At 45.6% G+C, this 22,971-nt stretch overlaps 1 protein-coding gene and 1 long non-coding RNA gene across 9 annotated transcripts in view; one reads left to right on the top strand and one right to left on the bottom strand.

The window, feature by feature from the left end:
- Positions 1–2,357, top strand: part of LOC104313171 (uncharacterized) — a 10,488-nt gene extending 8,131 nt beyond the window's left edge. Inside the window, exons 4-6 of one of the 4 annotated variants that reach the window (XR_011324633.1) lie at positions 163–229; positions 849–945; positions 1,584–2,357. This is a non-coding gene — a long non-coding RNA (uncharacterized lncRNA). Of the gene's footprint in view, positions 1–162; positions 230–848 lie in introns of all 4 variants that reach the window. The other 3 variants (XR_011324632.1, XR_011324631.1, XR_011324630.1) reach the window with 3 other exon arrangements.
- The window catches only part of ZBTB1 (zinc finger and BTB domain containing 1), a 25,560-nt gene extending 2,589 nt beyond the window's left edge, over positions 1–22,971 (bottom strand). The window contains exons 1-2 of one of the 5 annotated variants that reach the window (XM_069783259.1): positions 22,003–22,335; positions 10,214–12,125 (exon numbers count right to left, since the gene is read on the bottom strand). In XM_069783259.1, the coding sequence (XP_069639360.1) occupies positions 10,214–12,105 (1,892 nt within the window). In that variant the 5' untranslated portion in view covers positions 12,106–12,125; positions 22,003–22,335. Of the gene's footprint in view, positions 1–9,609; positions 12,126–20,971; positions 21,111–22,002; positions 22,336–22,696 lie in introns of those variants that run through there. The other 4 variants (XM_069783260.1, XM_069783258.1, XM_069783256.1 and 1 more) reach the window with 4 other exon arrangements.

Genomic DNA, 22,971 nt, shown 5'->3' with positions numbered 1-22,971 from the left:
GGATGTAACTTTTAAATACAGTCCTCGGGGGTGGGGGGGTGGGGGGGTGGTTCTTGGTATACTGACTTCTTTCTCTTGATATGTAAATCATATTGTACAAAGTATACAATTGTCCCGCTTCTGGCTAATTTACACTTGATGTTTCTATGCACACTGTGGCAGCCCTGGACCAAGTGCTTGTGTCTACACTGCAGAGCAGGAAAGGCTTCAAGGCTGCATGTGAAGCCAGGTTTGTCAGCTGTCTGCCTTACTTACCTGCTAGAGCATCCTCAAGGCCAGCTCAGGGCTGAATTTCCTGGCACATCTTTGAGAGGAAAGCCTTGAGAGTGGTGCTCCACACTTCAGTGCCCATTATAGGATGCCCCGTGTGACATGTGGCCAGGCCCTCGCAACATATGCCAGGCCCAGAATTGTCTGTATATTACACCTGCCCTCTGTGGCATGTCACATACTTGATGGTGGGCAAAAAAGCAATCTGGGACCAATGGCTTTTGTTTCATGCCAGGAGGGCGATGTGAACATGGGGAAGCAGGTCTCGTGCAAACTGCTGGCTTCAAAGTACTGCTGGTTCTGGCAGCAAGTCCATGTGTCTACCTAATACATTCTTCAGATCTTGGAGGGGAATTCATTGGACTGATACAATTATCTCAAAGTAGCTCTTATTTGACTAGCTCAAAGGTCAGGAAATGCCTTATTTTGTTTGTAAACTAACAAAGGAGAAAAAAAGGTATCCTAACTGCAGTATGCATGTGAACATTATTTTTCCCTAGGCAACATCAGTGTTTAACACTGCTGTTTATTAAGATGCCGGCCTGCATTTTACAGTCAAAGATCTCCGTTATTTGCAGATCATACACAGCTCATGCAGCATGACAGAGCTTCTTTACACCACCACTCTCAAATACATCGACTATGCTGTGTGGGATCACTGCTGAGTGTGGGAAGGTGGGTTGCCTGTGAATATTAAATTACATTTTTCCGATGAGACTGCAAAAATACTGTTAATCAGTGCCAACTGTGGTGGTGCGGTGTACATACAGAACTGTGAACACCAGAGAACTGCTGGCATGGGTAATAGCTTTTAGCCCACAGTAAGCTAGATTAGAGGTAGGATGTTGTGCCCTCCTCCCAGACTCTAAAATCCTCTAGCTACCCTAAAAACATAAGTTGTTTTAGGAATGCACAGCTGCAAGAGGATCTGCCTCACTCTTCACACAGTGAACTCTGCTCAACTGTTGAAACGTTTGAGCTTTTTAAATAGAAATATGCACGTTTCCAGTTAGCCACCAGATGGAGCCCACACCTCCCCATCACACAAATCCATGCACATCTGTAAAGTTAAAGCACTTCAGAGACGTTACAAAGGATGCAGTTTCTTCCACTTCATAAAAGTCGGAGGAAGTCTGTGATTAGCTGGATGTTTACAAATAAAAGGAGGATCTGGAGATAGATCAAAGATAATTCTCCAGCTTTGGCATGATGTCAGGTTCCTGTACTAATAGCATCTGCATGGGTTTGACTGTTGCATTAAGTGGATGAACTCGGCATATCTCATCATGTATTAATGATTTTTAAATGCTTAGCGCATTTATTAGAAGTCTGAAGATTCAGCCAGCTAAGGACCTGAAAAAAACCAAAAAAAAAAATAGCACCCCCCCAGCTAACAAGATCTTCCAGACTCCATTTAAAAGAGAAGCACCTACTGGGTTCTTCCTCACCCTGCTTTCTACAATGTAAAGGGAATCAAGAAGCAAAGATAAGCACTGTTCCAAAATCCGAAGGATGTAGTACTTCAGGCTTAGTAAACAGGAGCAGCAGCACTCAAAGCCTGTTCTCGTAATGATCTAAGTAGCTTGGATGGTCCAATCATACCATATATGCTTTTTACTGAGAAGTCTATAGTTCATCCAGGATTTCAGTGACTTTGGCACAGCCCCAATGACTGGGGAGAAGAGCAGATCTGAGATAGAAGATTGTAGTGTGTGAAATACATTGAATTAATGTATATGTGTTTTAAGGGACATCTTTGTTTTGACTCTGTGTAACAAACCAACATAGCTTGTGAGGTCTGGAAGGCCACAGACTATTTCTACTTTCATAGTAGTGCTCTGTTTGAAGCCAGTATTTCTATTTGGGGTCTAAGCCACACTGAACTTGATCAAATAAACATTCTCCAAAGGAAGCTGCCTTTGAACTACTTAACTCTTTGCAGAGCAACTAAAGCTGAAAGAACTGTAACAATTACTGTAAGATTTCTTGTGTCTTAATTGACTTATTTTGCCATTTTTAAGTTACTGTTCATCAGGACCTTCGTCTTTTTCTGGCAGAACTGACCATGTTAGCAACAGCCAGTAAAATCTAAGTGAAACAACCCCATCTGAAAGCAGACTAGGTGGGGCTAATCGTCATACTTCCAGGCGTGCAGACTGCGCCAGTGTCATGCTTTACAGCATATGTAAGTGTACACAAATTATATTTAATCTACTTGATAACAATGCAGCTCAGAGATCCAAGCTCTCTCCTGGGCTGTGGGGCACACTAAGACAATTTCTTCCATCAGTTCCAAGGGATCCTACCCTGTATTTCCTCCTTCTACAGTACTACTGTATCTATCCTTTTCCTGAAGGAGAGATAGTCTAGATTTCATCTCTTAAATAACCAATGGCTAGAAACCAGAACCTCAGTAGTCTGGTAGCTGGGAGACTCTCCCAGTAGGTACCACTAGGAACCCCATAGGCAGGGAGGAAACAGAGGCACCATCTTTAGCATGCTGAGTAAATTCTCTAACAATGACTTGTGTAAAAGGAGCATAACTGGTACCAGAAGTGTGGTTGTATCTATTACCAAAACAAAAAGTAAGCTATGGTATTCAGCAAACTCTATTTTTAGCCAGCATATCTGCATTTCCGCAAACTTTCATGCTCTTGGGGCTTTTGCCATGCAGAGAAGGACATTATATTATTTCTCCCATTCATTCTCTGGGGAGTCGGAAGCAGAAGTCTCTCTGGTGACCATCCCCAATGTAGTGGGATAGTTACCAAAAAAAAGGAGACAATAGGTATTACTGACTTGTGTAGGTTCAATTGAACATGTGAGAACTATTAAAAAAGGCAAGTTCTTAGCCCTAGTCATTGCTTTAAAACAGGAAGAAAGCACATCTTCCCATTTCAAAAAACAGAAGGCAAATAGAAGAGCCAAAAGGATTAATTTTTTAAATAGCAACCTTGTCATCAGGGGAGATGGGGAAAGACTGATTCTTGCATCTTTCATGTTGGCAACGCTGCTGCTGCATAGACCTTGGCAATTGCTGACACTGGTGGCACTTTGCCTGACAGACAGGTTGAGAAACCAAGGATTTGCAGACAGTCCTGACTTCCAGTAGATTTCCCACAATCCCATCAGCTTCCAGGGTTTGGAGGCCTTTAAGGAATGCTCTCTTCCCACTCCCTGTCAGGAGTCTTGGGATGTCTACAGAACCACAAGACATACTTATCTGAGATCATCTCTTATTTGCAACCAAAAAAAAAAAGTACACCCCAAAAATCTCACTGATGCAAATCACAGCTGAATTTGAGTAAAAACAATAGCAGCATGAGGACTTTTGTCAGAGAGGGAAGTTCTTGAACAGCTCTGAAAGGGCTAATTTTTTTTTTTCTCTCACAGGAAATGCTAGATGCAGCATTGTTTTTGTGGTTGTAGCTGCAGGAGGATTTACTACAGTTTTAGTATGCCAGAAGGCACAGGAAAGGATTAAACCTTTTCATTTTCTTGCAAGAGAATCAAAGATACTGACCACTTCTGAAATTCTGGGTTCTTGGGGTGAGGTGTGCCATGCTAGCTAGGCAAAACAGACAGTCAAAATCTGGCCTTGGACTATATGCTGATTTCTCATCTCATAATTTTGTTATGTTCCCTTGAATACATTAATATGGAACTTTAAAAACATATTTTCAACTACTTTTATACAGGGAATGTGCACAAATTACTGAAAACCGTTCCTCTAAAAGCATGATGCACAATATTGTTTTCCTACAACTTAAATAAAAAAAAAAAAACCAACCCTACAGGACATTTGAAGGCAAAAATGACCCAAATAAAAATCTGATAGCATTTCTCTTGTAAAGTTGGCACTGGTCATTCAAGTACATGAAAAGGAACATGGGCTGTTTGTTTCAAGGCTGAATATTTATAGTCATGATGAACTGAATCCTGAGTCATGAGCTCTGTTGCCCTGTAACAAATTAAGATTTGTCTTTCTGCATGAAAAAATAAAATCACAATTAATTCCAGAATTGTAGAAGTGACTGTAAAAGTGGCAGAAGACACTTAATTTATAAAATGTGTCCTGTTTTTTGGCAGCTTCCCCCTTCAAAATCTCAGCCTACTAACACATCTCAAGAATACACTGCACAGCAATATTTTAGTTTTTTGGAAGTTGGAAGAAAACACAGAAAACTGGTTTATAGCTGAGAACTACAGAAATGTCAGCTTTTAAAAATGCTCCTAATTCCTAGCCTTCAGCAGACTTTATAAAGTCAAATTAGTCATGCTTCATCTTGTAGGTCTTTCAATCTGTGACAAGCATCAAACCAACTGAGAATTAGGGAAGTCAGAATATCTGATTTTTAACCCTTTCAGATTAGGAAGCACTTAAAAGTCAGAAGCAGGCACACAGGGATAGTAAGAGATAACTGCCAACATCTCCTTAACTTACACAAGGAATTATCCCAAGCTTTCAGTCTTAGACCAAAAATAAGATGACTGTCTCCCCTCATCGCGACACCCAGAAAAGCACACATCGTGACCAGCGAGGGGCACAAGGCAGCAGGAGAGCAGGGGCCCAGCTGCCAAGCATGTGGGCAGCACAGCTGCATCTGTGTCCACAGCTGGAGGGCACAAAGACCAGAGGAAGGTGGGAGCCATTCCTGGTGTTTGGCCGGACAAGGGGCCCAGCTCATTCCTGGCCTCAGGCCAGGCCAACCACATGAACCCAGTGGCGTGGAGCACTACATAGTCTGTTTCAAGAAAGACTAAGAAAGCTCCAGAGCATATTTGAGGGCTGAGCTGAACGCAGGAAGGTTTCCAGTTCTCATAAAGAGGGCAGATAGCATAGATGTGTCTCACTTGTATGTAAGAGGCTGGGCTGCTTTTTTTCCTTATCAGGAAATAGGAGATGAATGTAAGAGTTCAGCTTCCACGAGGATGCTTGGGGGAGACAGAGACCGAGTTAAGCTTGGGACGGTGCTCTGAGTTCTGGCACAGCTCGTTTAAGCAAACGACCCCCCCCCCCCCCCAGCCACTCACTTCTCCCCTCGTGCCACCCCTTCTATTGTGCTAGCACAAGATCTGACATAGAGGCGGAGAGGGAAGCACAGCGGGGAACTGGTCCAGCCAAAAAATAGCCCCAACGGAATAAAAAAAAGACCGTTGTTTGATTCAGTTCATTGTGAAGCTACATAAATACGTGCTTTTTGACAATGGAGAGGGTGGCACACACGGGATATGAGAGCTGGAACTAGGTGGGGAGGAGGAAGGGGCTACCAGAGCTCAAGGTGGCACTGCCTTCAGGAGCAAACTTATGTCCTCACCAATAAGCGAGATACTCTTGATGGTTTAGCACTAGTGTTCAAATATAATAGTGTAGTCAAAGTATTCACTTTTATAACAAAGTATTTTTAATGTATTCTCCAGGGCAGTACATTTTCTGTCTTCAGCTTTGAATAAAAAATATGCTGAATTGTATTTTCTCCATTAACTGAAAATATTAAATAGATAAGTCCCCTAATAAAAGCATAAATTCTTAGAATTCTGTGACACTCTAGTCAAATCAAGATTTCTCCACAGACCTGTTGGCTACAAGTATCATTATACACAAATGTAAATACTCTTTGAATTAACAAGTTGCCAATAAGCATTTACAAGTATATATATTTTTTAACATTTGAAACATCTCCTCTGAAACTGAAAAAGAAGCTCAACAGCTTTTGTGATATTTTAAGGCTCATTCTGGGTCTTCATGAATTCCCTCTTTTTCACCTTGAGTAAATCCTGAAAGCTAAGAGCTAGGCTGGCTACTTACAAATTATTTTCAGGGTCACAGCCCACACCACTGCCAAAATGAGGAAAACAACAAAACAGAGAGAGGCCCTCCAAAAATACAAATAGCAAATCACTTAAAAATATAAGTCAGAGCATCCAGCAAGTCCTTCTTTTTCTGGCTACACCTTGTGCAACGTGGTATGCTTACACCCCCACTCAAATATCCTTAAGTGCTTTTACACTCTAACAGTCCACATAGTGCAGTAAGGAGATGCAAAGGAACTATGTTATGATGACTGAGAAGTACAGATTTGTTAGAGAAAACACAACTCTAAATGAAGTATTTTTGCCTCCCCTTCACCACCTTTCAAGTAACAGCAAGACTTCTAGGATATCATAACTGCAGTTGGGTTTTTTTTCAGGTCTGCTTTCATTCTGTCTCCACAGTAAGTAATTTTTATCACGGTAGGAGCGCTGAAACACCCTCATTTTACTGTTCTGTCCCATTCTGGGGAGAACACCCCTGTCCTCAGAAGTGACCAGCCCCAGGCTGCCTCAGCACCCACCCCTTCTCCCTGTTCACAGCAGCCAAATTCCTCCTGTCACTCCAGGCCTTTTCTTCAATAGTCCCATGCTACTCCCCTGCATGCTTTTACACATCACCATAAGCACTCTCCCGATCTACTTGCAAGCCAGGCTGTCTTGTTTGTGCCTTAGTACCTTTGATTTGTTCTCCTATACTCCCCTTGATCAGTTTTCGGGCTACTTCAGTCATTCTGGTTTTCTCTGCCTACATACAAGCAGATCCACTCTTAAGCTCACCTGCAGTGCAATTCATGCTTTTTTTGAGCTTTAGCCTGGACATTTCATACACATGAACTCCCAAGGCACTGGGTTTTGTTTCACAAGAACAGGGAAAAAAAATTAATTCCAGTTCAGTTGGAAGGTTTAACAAACTTTCCTTTGAAAGGCTACTACAACACAGCTTATAATTGAAAACCAAAGGTATTCCAGGGTGTTTATAAAGTTAGACAGTACACATAAATATCATCATTCCCAGTTCCTCCATTTAACTTCTGTAGTTGGCAGGTCTGCTTACACTAGGAAGTCACATTTTTTGTGAAATGTTTTTGGGTCAAGTTCAGACCAATACATTGTAAACAAGGGCTCCTGACCCTTAGCAGGCGTCTCCATAAATCACCCTTAGCCCTTCACTGTATTCAGGAATGATCTCTTAGTTCGCAAAGGTCACCTCTTCCTTTTCATCAAGGTATTTAATCTAGGCTTTGCTGTGCCACTGCAGTCCTTCCAGCACAGGGGCTGGCTGTACTTGGTACACAATCCTCGCTCCGAGTTTGTGCCGTAGTGAGCTAATCACCCAGGCCGACAGCTCTCCCAGCCAAGCTGAGTCATTCTCACTCCGGTCTCAGGCGTCTACAGGACATTTTACCCACTCCGCCAGCCGCCCCCTCCACTCCACCTTTGGGATTTGCTTCCCACTGCACAGCTCTAATCCTGCCCACCCCCCCAGCCTTTGGCACTCCCTCCCACTCAGGAACTCCTTTCCCACTCAGCCCTCCCGCTCCCCCAGTGCCCTCCAGTTCTCCCTCGCTTCCCTTGGCTGCTTTTCCCAGCCCAGCCATAGCTGATAATGTCACAGATAACCTGTGTGTCAGAGAATTGGTGTGTGCAGTGTATTAACCCTCCCAACTCTTCGACTACAGCACTTCACTACTGCATCTCTAAGACGATCATTATAGTTAAATATTTTGTCTTCTAAAGAGTCTTATAATCACCTTAGCACTGATTCCAGTGCTAAAAAGTGTTAAAGTACCTATCCCACTTATTCTTTGAACTTCTACACACTGAGCTTCAGTCTGGGTTGGGATGAGGAATGTGGAATAAATCCTAAGAAGGGGGAAGCTCTGAATTCACTGAAATGCTGGAGTGCAATCACATCCGTGGTCTTTTTGGCCCCAGTGTTATTCAGGACTTGGTTGGCTTCAGCATCATACAAGAAAACATAGGACTGAGCAGTTACAGCAAAACGCTAACGGCCCAAACTGCACCCGAAGCAGTCAATGCCCAGGGAGCCAGCTGTCGGCTCAGGACTGAGGTCTGGTGGCAGGATCCTTCTCCATCACTGCATAAACACACACACTAGCAACCAAGAGAAATTCTAATACACATTTAAAACTGAATAAATGCAAGGCAACTCATACTAATTTAAATAATTATAGTGGAGATTCTGAATGTATTCATTTCTCTAAATAGTCTAACATTAAAGCTCAATACCCCTTGTAACCCCCAAGAAACAACAAGGGATCAAAGATCAACTCCGACAGCGACAAGCGCGTGAAAGCCCTGGACTAGACCCTCAGCTCCTGGCTCCTATTCTCAACCCCACCACTGGCATGCGAGGTGACAGAATAGAATATTTCACTTGGAAGGGACCTACAATGATCATCTAGTCCCACTGCCTTAATGGCTGATCTAAATTGCTTTCCTCCCTCCACGGCTCAGTGGGAAACAGCATCACTACCCTCTTTGATAAAGTGAGATTTGCTGGGAGAAAGTACTGCTAGGTTTTATTTTTTAATAGTTTTCTCCACCATTACATATTAGGATCCCTTCCTCCCCCCATTAAAAATCACGCACTTAACAAACATTTAGACAGCTGGTGCCTAAGAGTCAAAGCCAGTCATTCTCTCAAAGGCCAAACTGCCTCAAACTGATGTCAGCTGGTACTTAGTAGGATTTTTAAATTCAATTAAATTAAGAGACAAGCTACGCAGATTAGGGCTATACTAGAATCAGAAAGAAATCTTAAAAGGCATAAAATATCTTTACATTTATTAAGCAAACTCTGCAGTCTTTTCTTGTTGTATTCTTGTTGAAAAACAGAACATTCAGAAAATATGAAAACAAGAAACAAAAAACCTAAGGTTCACATGAGCCACACGCCCCCTTCCCATCCCCGCCCAAGCAATGGGACTATCTTCAAACCCATCCCACTTTTAACTTCCCAACACAAGCAGCAAGGCACCATTTACAGCTAGGCTGAAAAATGAGGTCTTCAATGCACATCACCATTCTGCATTCCTAGCAATCCACCACAGCCACTCTTCCCTTGTATGTTAGGATAAGCAAGTTATATATACCCACGTAGGTACAGACAGTAAAAGAAAGGCCAATGTCAGTTGTACAGTTCTGCTAGGACTTCAAGTCTGGAAAATGACCACTCTGCTGGGAACTCCTCGGTTATCCCGACAGTCATTAACTCCCTTTCCCTTTGCGCACACCAGTCCAAGTCTGCAAGGTTTAACTGAGCCTACGTGCTCTCACCCCTGGGATGCACGTTCCAACAAAGCCAAGAAGCAGAGGACCAGGACAGCCAGCTCTGCCCTTACAGCAGAGTCAGAGAGCAAAGGATTATTTCTTGGCACTGGGTTTTTTTCATTTTGAAAATTAATTTGGGGATTATAAACAATTATGCTCTTGCACATTAATCGCTGTGGTCTAAAATTTTCACATGAAGAAACAACACATGGAAATATTAAAGCACTCATCTTATGGACATGGATCCGAGAACTGTTTAATAGCAGTCAGTGAAGGGGTAACATTGTGCTTTTAATCTACAGTTTAAAAATAATGATTTGTATATCTACTTAGTAAAACAATAAAATTAAGAACAGAAACTGATATTAGGAAACAGTGAAAATGTAATAATTGAACACATGATGCTTTTCGAAGCTATATACTTAATGAGCCTAAATAGACACCTATGGTTAGGAGGGTCTTAAAAAAAATAATAAAAAAGAGACTTATTTTCAATTATTATTTTTTTTTCAACTTTTGTCTACTATACTTTATGCCTTGCTTTGGTGTTCTCTCTGCTGCCAACTTAATGCTTTAACAGTATGTTTACGCTTATGTTCTTTTCAAATGCTTGGCATTATAGTGAGATCTCATATCTTTCCTCAAATTAAATTTTGCTCCACATACTCCACATGTATACAGATGAACATCCATGTGCTGCTCCAGTTGCTCATTATTTGGGAATATCTGAAAGCAGACCTGGCATATAGTCTCTCCAGCTGATAAGTGAGATATCATATGCCGTACATGGTCATGTTTTCGGAAGTTTCCTTGATCACAAATGGAACAGACATACCTGGCCATGCCTTTGTGCATATCATTGTGGAGCCGTAACTGGCGCTCTCTTAAGAACTGCTTCCCACATGTCTGACAAACAAACTGTTTTTCCTTGGTATGAACAGTATAGTGTTCCCGCAAGTGGCAACGCTGATAAAATCCTTTCCCACAAAGATTGCAGAAATGCTTACGTCTGTGATCCCTCTCGTTCTCTTCCATCATGGAGTTCTTGAACAGATCTTGCTCCAGGCAGTTTGACATATGTTCAACCACTAGGTTTTCAGTTTCAAAACGCTGACCGCAATTAGGGCATCGGAAAGGACAGGCAGAATGCTTGTATAACTGTTTTTTTTGAAGGCTGTTCATTTGGAAGTGACTGTCCCTGAAGTCCTCTAGCATCTCTGCAAACATCATGTCCCTTATTTCCGACTGCTCCTCAGGGTTTTCTTCTAAGTCCATTTTCTCCTCAGAATTTCTGACACCGTTCATGGTCAGATCCTGGGGTTCTCCACAGGTCTGCGCATGATCCTGTAACTGCTTGCCTTTGACCAGTATTTGACCACACTTGCCACAAGCACATATATTTTCTATGTGTTTGGATAAATAATGAGAGGACAAATCTTCCTCGGTGATTGTTAGCCCACAAAGTTCACAGGGAGCGTTCTCCACATCTTCCTGCACTGACGGAGCCTTCCTGTTAAGGTGCCGTGGACTTTTCAAACACTTTCTTTCATCCTCATCCATGGATAAACGGGGTTTTAAAGTCTTCCGAGCATTTCTCTTCTCTCTGATCTCTTCTTCGACATAGTATCTGTAAAGCGGCTCTTCCTGCTCATCATCTAGGTCGTCATTGTCAGAAGACTCATTGCAGTCTTTATCTGCCACCTTAATGATATTAAAATCCTTCAGCTCATCTGCAGGATTGTCCTCTGGTTCCATCTTGATGATAATCCTCTTCCTCTCAGAGGCTCTACTTCCTTCTTCACCTGATGTCTCGGAGGCAACCGTGCTGCTTTTTCTGCTTGTGATGTTTGATACAGGAGATGAAGAATCGTCCGCAGCTTGGCTCGAGTCCCCCTTGTATTTCTCTGTTTGTGTGGAGATTATTTTAGAAGTAGAGTCCTTTTCAGTAAAGTCTATTTTTTCAGCACCGTAGTACCTGGCACTTTGGTAGGAATGCCTGTTAGTGCATGTTAACACGTGCTCATCCAGTAGCTTTTCACAGCTAAAACTAAACCCACAGCTGTCACAGGTGAAGCTTCTTCCAAAACGGCGTGAGTGGGACACGCGCTCTTTTGTGTGAGAGAATTTGGACGTGGTGCTCTTTTTGCAGACATCAAACAGTTGTTCGGGGAAGCTGCTCAGCTGCAAAGCTTCTTCATCAGGCTCTTTGTTATGGGACGTATTTACTGTTGAACTTGGCGGCTCCATGCCCCACCTGTTTGCTTCGCTGCCATTTCTAGCAAGTGTGTCTTCATACATTCTCACGCCAAATATCATTTTACTATTCTGGGTGCTAGAAGCAGAAGATGAACATTTTAAACTAGATGAGTCTGTATCCTGTATATCTTCTAGACATTCAGGTACGTTATATAGCTGTAAATAGTTCATGGCCACTTTAAATTGCTCAAAATTGGCAGGGGCTGTCATAATTTTTCCTAAATACATGAACTGTAAAATAAGATCAAAGCATTCAGCGCTAATCTTCATGTTGCTTAGATTCAGCTGGGCTGTAGTGTGTTGATGGTTCATAAAAAACATCCTAAAATAGGAGCTGCATGCAGCAAGGACTGCTTTATGTGCTTGAAAATAAATATCATCGATAGCGATACAGCAGTCGCACAGAAAGCCCCACTCTCTTTGGTTGTTTAGCTGCTGAAGGACATAGTTGCTGTGGCTGGTTCTTGCCATCTTGTACTTCAATTATAGCCCTGCATAAAGAAGAAGACATCTGTTAAATCACAAGCACAGAAAGCAAAACCTGCTTAAACGTAGGGAGTAACTGCCATCTTTTTCCTCCCTAGATCTTCCTATTCTCACACTGTTTGTGGTACAGCTTCCTGTCTGGAGATCTTTGCTGGTAACTACTTAACGAATATTGATGCCAGGGAAAACATCCATAATTCCATGTTCTCACCACTAGACTTAACAGGACTAGTAAACTAATAAACATAACCACCACACATGTCAATCAGAGCAACGCTGCTAGAATATAAATTAGCAAATATATCTCAAAGTCCTACAGCCAAGATTTTCAGATGCGAATTCTGGATGCAGAACTTCAAAAACTTCACAAGGTAGACTTCTGTAAGATGGCCCCAGGACAACACCTATACAAGGTGAGCTGACTGTAAGAAACCACTCTTCAGTCTCAACTTGCCTTTTTCACCTGTCAGTCCAACAGACATATGATGCAACACATACTGGAAACCAGGCCAGGCTCAAACTGGTCTTTCCCTCCCCATTAAAGGAAACTCGCAAGATACATCAGCGGAGCATCCACACAGGCTGTATCTACGCACTTTTTGCTCTTCAGGGCGGCTCAGGGACAGTCTCGACCTTATCTGCAAGGCATCTTGCAAACCAGGAACTGCAAACTCAGATGCATTCTCAGAAGCGCAGGGCAGCCTGTCGGTGGTGGCATGTCCCGCGTACAAGCCTGCTGCAGATGGTGACCAGGCTAGCTGCGCGACAGCCGCGCGGACGGCAGAGGCAGGAAGTGGTGCACGCTGTGCCTCCAACTGCTCTCAAAACCACTCGTTCAGAGCGCTGTGATATAACCAAAACATGTAGACGGGAGACGGGACAAAGAAAAACTCAGCAACTGAGAACTGCGAAAGCTAGCAGCCCAGAGGTGGAGCCACAGTAAGATGAAGCCTCGACAAAGACTAGAGGGAAAGGTCTGTGAGTGCTGAGGGTTGCGCTAAGTGAAAGGACTGATTTGTCCTCAAAAGAAAAGAGGAAGAAAATATACTAGTTGATGTTAACAAAACCATCCAGAAGAAATGTATTGTACACAGGAGGTGTGCATTTGATTTACAGAAGATAAACTTAACCAAGTATGGCCAGATCCAACAGGTAGTCACTACTCACTTTGGAAAACCTTTACTGATATACATATTCTGTACTAACTGCACAGGGAGGGGGGTGAGAAACCAACAGAAGGTATAAAAAACGCCCTAACTGAAATGAAAAACCTAAAGCAATAACAAGCATTCTTAACATTTTGAAAGGTTATTGCAAACAATGCAAATAGCTATAAGAGATTTGTACAAATAAAGTACAGACTAGCAAACAACATACATTAAATGGCATTTTATGACTCAATGAAAGGCATGGACTGATTTGCAACCGTTCTTTCAACTGTCCAAAATTTAAACAAAATACACACAAAAATGCTCCCTATTTCTTCTTATTCCCCTGACAGCTTACATCTCCTAGAGGCTGGGAAATGGGTGGAGAAATTAAATTCCACAATTAGTGCTGAATTCACAAGTCGTAGGCGTTGCCTGGCTTGTTAAGTAGCAAACCTAATGTTAAGTCACCATCCTTCTTTGTTCCACGAAGGACTGCCATGGAAGAAATGCATTCAAGCTCTCAAGACGAGAACATGCTCAACCCCACCCAGCAATATTCCCTACTGCCAATACATATAGCAGTACTTATGGATCACCACCAGCACAAGACCTTGTCTGGCAACAGGAACCTTGAGATTTGGGTTGAACTACACTGATGATGAGCATCTGAATAGCAGCTGCCCCTCTCCTCTCAACCCAGTCCTCCACACCCAAAATTCAAGGCAAGCACCCTGCCATAATAATTCTCTAACCTGTTTGGCCCAGCGATGTCCACTGCAGAAGTACAACTCGTTGCATGAAATCATTTTAATGGCTTTCTTACTAACTTGCAAAAGGGTGGCTTTGAAAGTAGGAGAATCTCTGAAACAGCTTCATGTCTTTTGTACAGAAAATTGATTATTGTCTAAGTCACAGGGTAACTTCAGATGTTTCTGTGAAAAATTGCAAAGCTCTCAACATCAAGTAATAATAAAAGGGCACTTCACAGTCTTCCAAGTGCTAACGTGTTTTGGATTTGAGGTAATTCATTAGATGCTTAAATGTAATTCAGTATACTGTATCAAGTATTAAGAACAGCAGCTGCATAATGACAAAGAATTTACTTCAACTTCCATGTTGTAAGAGTGAAAACCAATGAGAAAGTGAGAAGATGCAGTCTAGGGCACCGCTGGCCTCTTGGTGTGAACTGCCATCGAGACAAGAGAAGGCTCAGGACAGCTGGTTTTATTCTCCCCATCCTCATAAAGTGGCAAGTTTTAAATGTTTAATTTTCTTTTTCCTACACTGAAAGTATTCCATCGTGTCTTGCAATAGCAAAACAGCAATAGATGCAGCAAATCTGTACCAGGAAGGTCACAAAACAATCTGCACGCACCTGCAGACGGGGGCATTTCCAAACGGTGGGAACGATCTGGCAGCCACTGGAGCGACAGCACACAAACTCGTCTTTTCTAAGTTTCCTTCTTCTTTGGAAAAGGTGAAAGATTTTTCTCCTTTTGACAGGTGAGCTCTTGCAGAGCTTTCAGCACATGAGTCCCGATACCCAACAACGACCCATTGGCAACGCCTACCTCCTACCACCACTCTGGAAAAAAACAGCCGGAGCATGAGGTCACTTGACCAGGATGGCAAGGTGCTCGGATACGTACCCAGCCTCTACTGCGGTAGTACTACACATAGGTATTAAAATAGAGAGCGTTTGAAGTTATTTATGTTAATGAAAGTATTGGCATCCTCCCTCTGGATGCTGTATTAACCTGCTGGATGTAACTATATATTTACAGCTGCCAGCACTTCCCACTATGAGAGCCTGTGTTGGGCTATTTAAAACTTTGACACATTTCAGCCAGCAAAGGCGAAACTTTCCTTCTGCATTGTCTGCTTTGGACTGATTTTTTTTTTTCCCCCCTCCACAGAAAAATTCAGCCAAAACAGTTCCAAAAATAAGGCTAAGAAAAAGCTTTCATACATGTAGATGATTACTTTTTCTTTTAAAAATAAAAAAAGTTTCTCTTCCAAAATCCTTGAAGAGAGACTTTGTAAGGGAGAAAGTGCTATGCCTTGGATATGTTGCCACAGTATAAAAATCTGCCTGAATTTGGCCAAGCTATAAGCTTGAGGGGGAGAAGAAGATAAAAATTATCAGTTTGTTCACACTTAAGACTTTTGCTAGTTACTAAAATCTCAGATTACAGCCTCGCTGAGAACATTTCATCCTCTTGCAGCTCCTTTGTACATGGGGGCCTGCCTGAGCCATCCCACCTGCAGTGAAACCCCCCTTTCACGCAGAGCTCTGCCACGGTTTTAAACTACAAGAGGGTAGATTCGGACTAGATATAAGGAAGAAATTTTTTACAATGAGGGTGGTGAAACACTGGAACAGGTTGCCCAGAGAGGTGGTAGATGCCCTGTTCCTGGAAGAGTTCAAGGTAAGGCTGGCTGGGGCTCTGAGCAAGCTGGTCTAGTGGAAGGTGTCCCTGCCCACAGCAGTGGGGTTGGAACTAGATGACCTTTAAAGGTCCCTTCCAACCCAAACCATTCCGTGATTCTGTGGCAGCAGGGCTCACCAGAGACTGCTCCGCACCACGACTCACCGCTGGGTTTTAGCATCCCTCCTGGCAGCCAGAGGGAGAAGCCCGGTTCTGGCTTACACGAGCCAGACCCAGGAGGGGACTTAGTGAAAACATGGGGAGACTGGAGACTGTAAGAAGGGTGCGAGGCAAAACCTCTGGAAAGGGAGAGGCAGGCTGGGAGTGGAGTGCTGAGGCAAGAGGAGGGGACTGGGATTAGGAAGCAGCAGTGGGAATTAAAAATGGGTGCAATGAGGGTCTAAATGGTGGAGGGAAGGTGCTTGGGCAAGGGGCTGGGAAGAGCCAAGTTCCAGGGGCTAGGGCAGAAGGGGTAAAAAAAAATACACATGCTTTTGCTGGGGCATGGGTGGCAAACAATTATAGCATTCACCCCTTCAGAGCTGGAATTGAACCCCAAATTCCCAATTCATCGATCCCTCTGCTGTCAGCAAATATCACAGGCTTGCTGACAAACTCCCTCCCATCGAGAGCAAGCTCTCAGAAAGTGATCATTTACCACTATTTTGTTACTTTAATTGCTAGATGGCAGAGATCCGTATTTATCACCCATGTGGGTGGTTCAGTGCTGCAAACTATTTTTGAAGTTTCCTTTGGAAAAAAGCAGGCATTAGAATAAAAACAGGTCCTTTTTAAAGAAAGCCCAAGGTTTCAAAGTGTATACACAAGAAACGCCGTAACTACGCTCAGCTCCAGTACTGGCTTAATTCAGCTGCCGTTTATGTATGCATCGTAGTACAGTCTTCCAGCCCTCCTCTTACCAAAGGTTCCCTTCCTTATGCAGCGCATCCTCTGGATCTGTCCAGGGATGGATCTGAGCAGCAACACAAGATCCCTGCTCATTCAGCACAGCATTTGGAGGATGTGAAGTGAATGAGACTGGGGGACGACAAGGAGAACCTCACGGCAACGAACACTGCCTTGGAGAACAGCATCCCATCTCCATCAGTGCCAGGACAAGTCATTTCAACCTTTTTTTTTTTTTTTTTTTCCCTAATAATTCTGGCTTGCATTTTTCGGATGTCCAATTTCTTCACACAGGGAAACACAATCAGCAGCAACTGAGGCCAATGGGAGCTATCCTCTGTATGTATTAATCACCAAGTATCTTGGGAAATTAAAACTCTATGCATGTGAGTTTGCCAATCCAAAATTTTTAAGTATTTCTGATCCTTTCTGACTCTTTCCTATTTCAAAAACAGGAGAAATGCCATCTGCTTGCCCAACTGACTAGCACGCTGCCTTTGCGAAGCACCCAAATACTGTAGTCACAAATGACAGGAAAGTCAACGAGGAACCCAAGTAACTCCATCTTCAGCAATGATCGATTTGTGCAGTAAACACAGCGACGGGCCACGCCGTAAGCCATACTGAACGATGTGGAGGTGTTCTGAAAAAATACGTTAGAAAAGCATCTGATACGAAAATGTAAAGTGAAGATATCTGAGTCAGGTATTTTCACTCTGATTTTCAAACTCAAAGTCTCCGTGTGCATTTTATTTTCCTAGTAAATGTTTATTTTCACACTGCCATGCTTTGATTCAAGCTGTTTGTCTGCCACCAGATTTTTTCTTTTGAGTCACCACTCAGATACTGTTACTATTCAGATATTACCATGAACAAGGTAAGCTGCACTATTACACTGACCAAGTATGTTGTTTGTAAGTCTGCCAACAAGCAAGAACAGGTATTTACTATAGCTCCATGCTTTTTGTCATTTCCTCACATTCAAAATTTTCTGAGATGTTTTAAAACTAAAGAAGTAAAAAAGTCCTCAAGCAAAGAACTGGTAAAGTTCTTTTGCTAACTTCTCTGTCTTTAAAACAGACGTACCACAAGGTTCAGAATTTAGGAGCCTTTCGGCTCCTAAAATTAGTAGGTGGTTTTCAAAACCCAGCATTTCCACTGCTGAGCAGGCAAAACCAGAGTGCTTACATGCTTAGTTACTGGCTGCTTTTCTTTGGAAACCAAGAGCAGGCTGGACAAAAGTATAATAAATGAGTGGAGAATTTGGTGCTAATAGAAAACGAGACTGGGAAAGCTCAAGAAAACAACGCCCGCTTATCCAAAGAAACAAGCGCATGGGCAGCAGAAAGCAAATTCCCCATCGCAGTCTGACACCATGTCCCACCCTGTCGCGGGTTCCCAAGAACTCTCCTCCCTGAAGAGTTATTTTGCCTCTGCGGGTCAGATCCACCAAAGAGCCTGGATTCCTAACTGACAGCATCTAGATGCTCAGGAGAAAATCCAACACGACACGTCTAAATTCTCGGCACGATGCCTGAGAAGCTTAGGCGTCCGGCTAGTGCACCGACCACGGAGCTTTCGACAGGCTACAGCTTTTATCTAGACATACTCAATAGGAAACCACTGAGATTGCTCTGGTACTCTATAGTCCAAGGAGGTGCCTCAGTTTACACAAACGTTGCAAAACGGCAAAGAACTTGGGGCCAGGTGACCACCGTCCACCTCAACAGGGCGTACGGATGACATGGCAGTTTGCATTGCAAGCATAGCCTTGATCATGAATTAAAACAATCATGGAAATTCCATGTACTGCCAGGGAAAACCTAATTAAGCTCCATTATTCGGACTACGTAGGACTGAAGGTATAATTTATCCTCCTCCCATAGCCCTTCCAATCAGCTGCCTTTAGGCATGCTAGTTATGAAGCCGTTTCCAATGATGTAGATACTCATCTGCAGACACATCCTGATGGCTGAATCAACTCATTTTAAACAGACTTGTGGCCAATGTATAGAAACAAGTTTCAGCTGACGCTTGGCCTAGAACTGAACCAGGGAAAGGTAAGGTGCTCCAAAGCCCCCAACCACGAGCCGTTGGAGCCACTTGATCCCTCCTCAGCAGGCAGTTCTCTGCTGATTCAGCATCCATGTCCGCAAATGAGAAAGTGCCAGCAAAATTTAGCAAGTTATGATTCTCAGCTGCTAACTAAGAATTAGTTAAGATGTACTACGTGTTCTTAGGTAAGAACACTCCTCAAAAGACAAGGAATAAGGTGTCAGAAAAGCATGAGTGAATAAATTAAGAAAAAGGAATCTGCACTAAAACCCCATCTCAACTTCAAACAACTTTAGATCAGATCTGTGGAGTAAAGTACGAGAGAGAGCTTATGCAGTCTTTTAAAGTAACTTGCTAGCCACAAAGGATTACTCTAGAAAGTCACAGTTATCTTCTATCTGACACCTCTACAGTTGTAAAAAGTTGTCAGGCAACATGGTAATGATATGTTTAAAAGAAACAATTAGTGGGGGAAAAAATGGTGCCACCCCATTTATGCCTTGTAGCAGAAAGATGAGCCTTTTTATCTAGGCTCTCCGAGTTACCCTAACTTTCAACTTCAAGAGGCATCTTGGTGGTTTAGCCATCTCTTGAGACCCTCAAATGAAGATACGTGTGCGCCTTCCAGGAAAGCATCCCTGGCTAAATACAAGTCATACTTTGGCATAACAGCTTGCTGGATGCACATGAATGAAGCACAGTAACTTGTGACACACAGGTCAGACTACAGATTTTGTTGACTCTTTCGGGTCTTAAATGCTTCACATTTTACTTGCAGCACATTAAAAAAAAAAAAAAAAAAAAGCAGCCGCTAAGGTCTCCATCCAATGAAACAGATTTAATATGGGGAAAAAAGGCAGCTGCCAGCTAACTCTAGAGAGTTTTACAATGACACAACATGCAGAAAGAAAAAATTACCAGACAAATTTGAGGATATAAATGGTCTTCATGCAAATTATGTCAGCTGTTGTGCCCACACGCTGTGTCTGCAGCAGAACTCTTTGGGTGACAGTGTTCACAGTGCTCAAGCAGAGGCAGGGCAGGATAACCCAACCGCTGGGGAACCACTGGTCAAACTGAAAAATGCACATGGGGCTTCTCACGCTACGTGCGTGTGAGGTCCGGAAGGACTCTAGTGAAAGGTCCAGCTGTAACAACTAAGAGAAAGGACACTAGGATTTTTATCGGGAAACTTTCATTATCTCAATTCTGAGCAGCTATTTTGTTTCCATACAGCAGGTAAGCAACTACAAAGGCTTTGTCCATCCAGGACTTTCAGGGCTCTCCACTGTCGCAGCAATGGAAATCTGTGAAAGAAGCAATTAACCTCACACATTCAAGTAAGAAAGCATCTGAAAACCCAAACGACTCTCTCAACGTAATTACTGCAAATTCCTGTGCCAGTGACAACACTGGTTGAGTCTGATGAAGAAAAGACTTGTGCAAGCAGAGCTGAAGCATCTGTTAAGCCTGTGATCTTATTCCACACAAAACTTTCCGGCTACCAGGAAGAAGGGGCTTCTATTACTTCTCTGAGCTTCCCACACAGCACCAACCCACATCTTCATTACCTACATCCTCCTGCAGCCATCCCTCATCCATGCAACAACCCCCCCCCAGTGCATGCTGGTTCCCTGCTATCTCAAACAGCAGCAGAGTGCAACTAAGACGGACTTGTTACTCCTCAGGTTTTCTGGCCAGTCATCCAAAAATCTCTCCACAATCTTGTCAACTCACTATGCTGCTGCCTAGGAAAATCTCTGCCAGCGCTGCAACCATTCGCGTTTGGCCGGTTTTCCCCACGGCCATATGGTCTCAACGCCTCTCCCCCACACGCCATGAAAGCTTAAGTTGTAATTCGGTAAAAATGAGAAGCCCGCATCCCCCCTGCTCACGGCTGCTGTGTGGGTTTTTCCAAGAGCTGCAATGAGGAATGTTAAACAAACACCTTTAATTAAAGGAATGTTTGTTTAATGTAATTAAATGCCTAAGGAACACCACCACACTGTTGCAGCCCCGGATAGTTTTACAGTATGTGCTGTACCTTGCGATACTCTGGTGCGAGGGAAATAATGCAAGCAAATTACATAATCTGGCAGTAAATACCCAAATACTAACCAGCATCCAACCCATGCTATCCGTTTACCAATGCCTACGTGTCAAGAGAAACCGGCACTCGTCTATCAGCCGACAAATAGGCCAAACTTGAGAATTTGAGTTACCAAAAATCCTGAAAAACAGAGAGGAATAAAACCCCAGCCCCAAACCCACAGCCTTTTCAGTCCCCATTTCCTCCACTCTTTTTACTACCTTTCTCTCCGAGAAGAAAAGAGGAGTCCTTTGAGGAACGAGACTTTCGACACAGCTCCCAGAGCGACACAGGGCTTGTTTTTATGTGACAAAACTATTCCCCTTCCTTTCCAGCCGCCTCCAAGGCGATCCTGTGCACTGCCAGCCCCAAGTGAAACCCAAGTCTCCTGCCTGGCAGGGTGGAGCATTCCCTCCAGGCTGCAGCTCCGCTCGGTTTTTCGCTAAACTACTGCAGCCAGCTCCAAGTTTTGCGGTTTGGTGTTTTTTTTTGTTGTTGTTTTTTTGTTGGGTTTTTTTTTTTTTAAAAGGAAAAAGAGAACGCGGCGCTCGGATCCTGCTGGCGGGGCTGGGGGGGGGACGGGGACGGGACGACGACGGGGCGAGGCGGCGATAACGGCCCTCGAGATGTTTAACGTGACTTCAAGCCCCAGAGTCAGCAGGGCAGCGCGGTGCCCTTCCTCGCCTCACGCCCCTGCTCCTCCCTAGGCCGCTTCTCGTTTTCCACCGCCGGCGCCCCGCCGAGCCGCGCAGCATCCCCCCCCCCTCCCGGCCCGGCCGCCCCCGCAGGGCCCCGCCGCCGGCCGCCTCCCTGCCCTCCCCGCCCCGCAGGTGGAGCGCGCCCGCCGCGGCCCCCCGCACCGCGCCCCGGGGACAACCGCGCCGGACGCGCCGCCGCCGCCGCCGTGGCGCCGCCGCCCGGCCCCCCGCGTAGCCCGGGCGGCGCCGCGCCGTTGCCGCGCCGTGCCAGGCCGCCGGGCGCAAGGTCACGGCGGCCGTCCGCGGGCTGGAAAAGCCCCTTACCTGGCGGCGCCGCTGCACCCCGCGCTACTATGGCGGGCCGGGCCGCGCCGCGCCGGGCCATGCCGCGACCGGCGCCGCTCGGCACTTCCCACCTCCCGCCGCCGGCGGAGCTGCGGCCGCCGCGCCGCGCACCGCCTCCCGCCTTCCCCCCCCCCGCCGCCGCCGCCGCCGCCGCCGCCGCCTCCCCGCCTCGCTCCCCGGCGCCCGGAGGGGCGCGCGGCCCCGCTTACCCGCGGCGCGGGGAGAGGCGGCGGCCGCCGCCGAGGGGGAGCTGCCCGCGCCGCTCCCGCCGCTCCCGCCGCCGCTGCTGCTGCTGCTGCCGCCGCGGCTGCAACAAAGGACTTCCGCCCCGCCGCGCCTGCTGCTGCCGCAGCGCCGGCTCCGCCGCGACCGCACGGAGCCGGACCCCTCCCCTCGGCGGCCGGCGGCTCCCGGCCCCGCCGCTGCCAGCGCTGCTGCGCCGCCGCCAATGCCGGGGCCCGGCGGGCGGCTCCCTGCCGCGCTCCCCTCTCCTCCCATGCCGCCGGGGAGGCCGCGCCGCGGCCCGCGGCTGGCGCTGGCTCCCCCCCTCCCCGCGTGCCGCAAGCCCGGCCCCTCCGCTTCCCACCCTCCCCTCCCCGCTCCCCCGGCGAAGCCCCCCGGCGCGCAGAGGGGGACCTGGAGCGGGGGCATCGGGCGCCCACCCGGGACCCTCGCCGCCGGGCTGTCCGTCCCGTCCCGTCCCGTCCCGCTGCGCTCCCCTCCCGGCCCCCGCGGAGCCGGCCGGATAATCCGCCCCTTACCCCGCGCTGCGGGTCTCGCCCCGCAGAACGGGGTGTCCGCTCCTTCTCCCCCCCAGCAGCCGTGAGCGGCGGTGACGGGGAGGTCTGGGTTACCCAGGTGGATGGATGTCCAGCGTTGGGAGGTTCCTACCCGCAGCCTCACCGGCCTCCTGCGTGCGGCCGTTTAACTGCAAGTTGCAAGAAAAACAACTGCAAGTCGCATGAGAAAGTGTTTCCCTTCTGCTGCAATTTCACACGGTAGTATCACCGCCTTCCCTCCTGGAGTTTTACCATGATGCAGGGCGCAGAGGGGCTGGCAGCCGCTGCCATGCTTTATCACAGATCCCAAGGACGGCGCTTTTTTTTTTTTTTTACTCATCTTTCTAGGAGCTTTCCCAGGCCCTCTTCCCATCGCTCTCTGGACCTCTCCTGCCTAAC

This window comes from Haliaeetus albicilla, chromosome 5 (assembly GCF_947461875.1).
Source record: "Haliaeetus albicilla chromosome 5, bHalAlb1.1, whole genome shotgun sequence".
Lineage (NCBI taxonomy): Eukaryota > Metazoa > Chordata > Aves > Accipitriformes > Accipitridae > Haliaeetus > Haliaeetus albicilla.
Note: the sequence above shows the minus strand (reverse complement) of the source record. Positions and strands in the feature narration are given on the sequence as shown.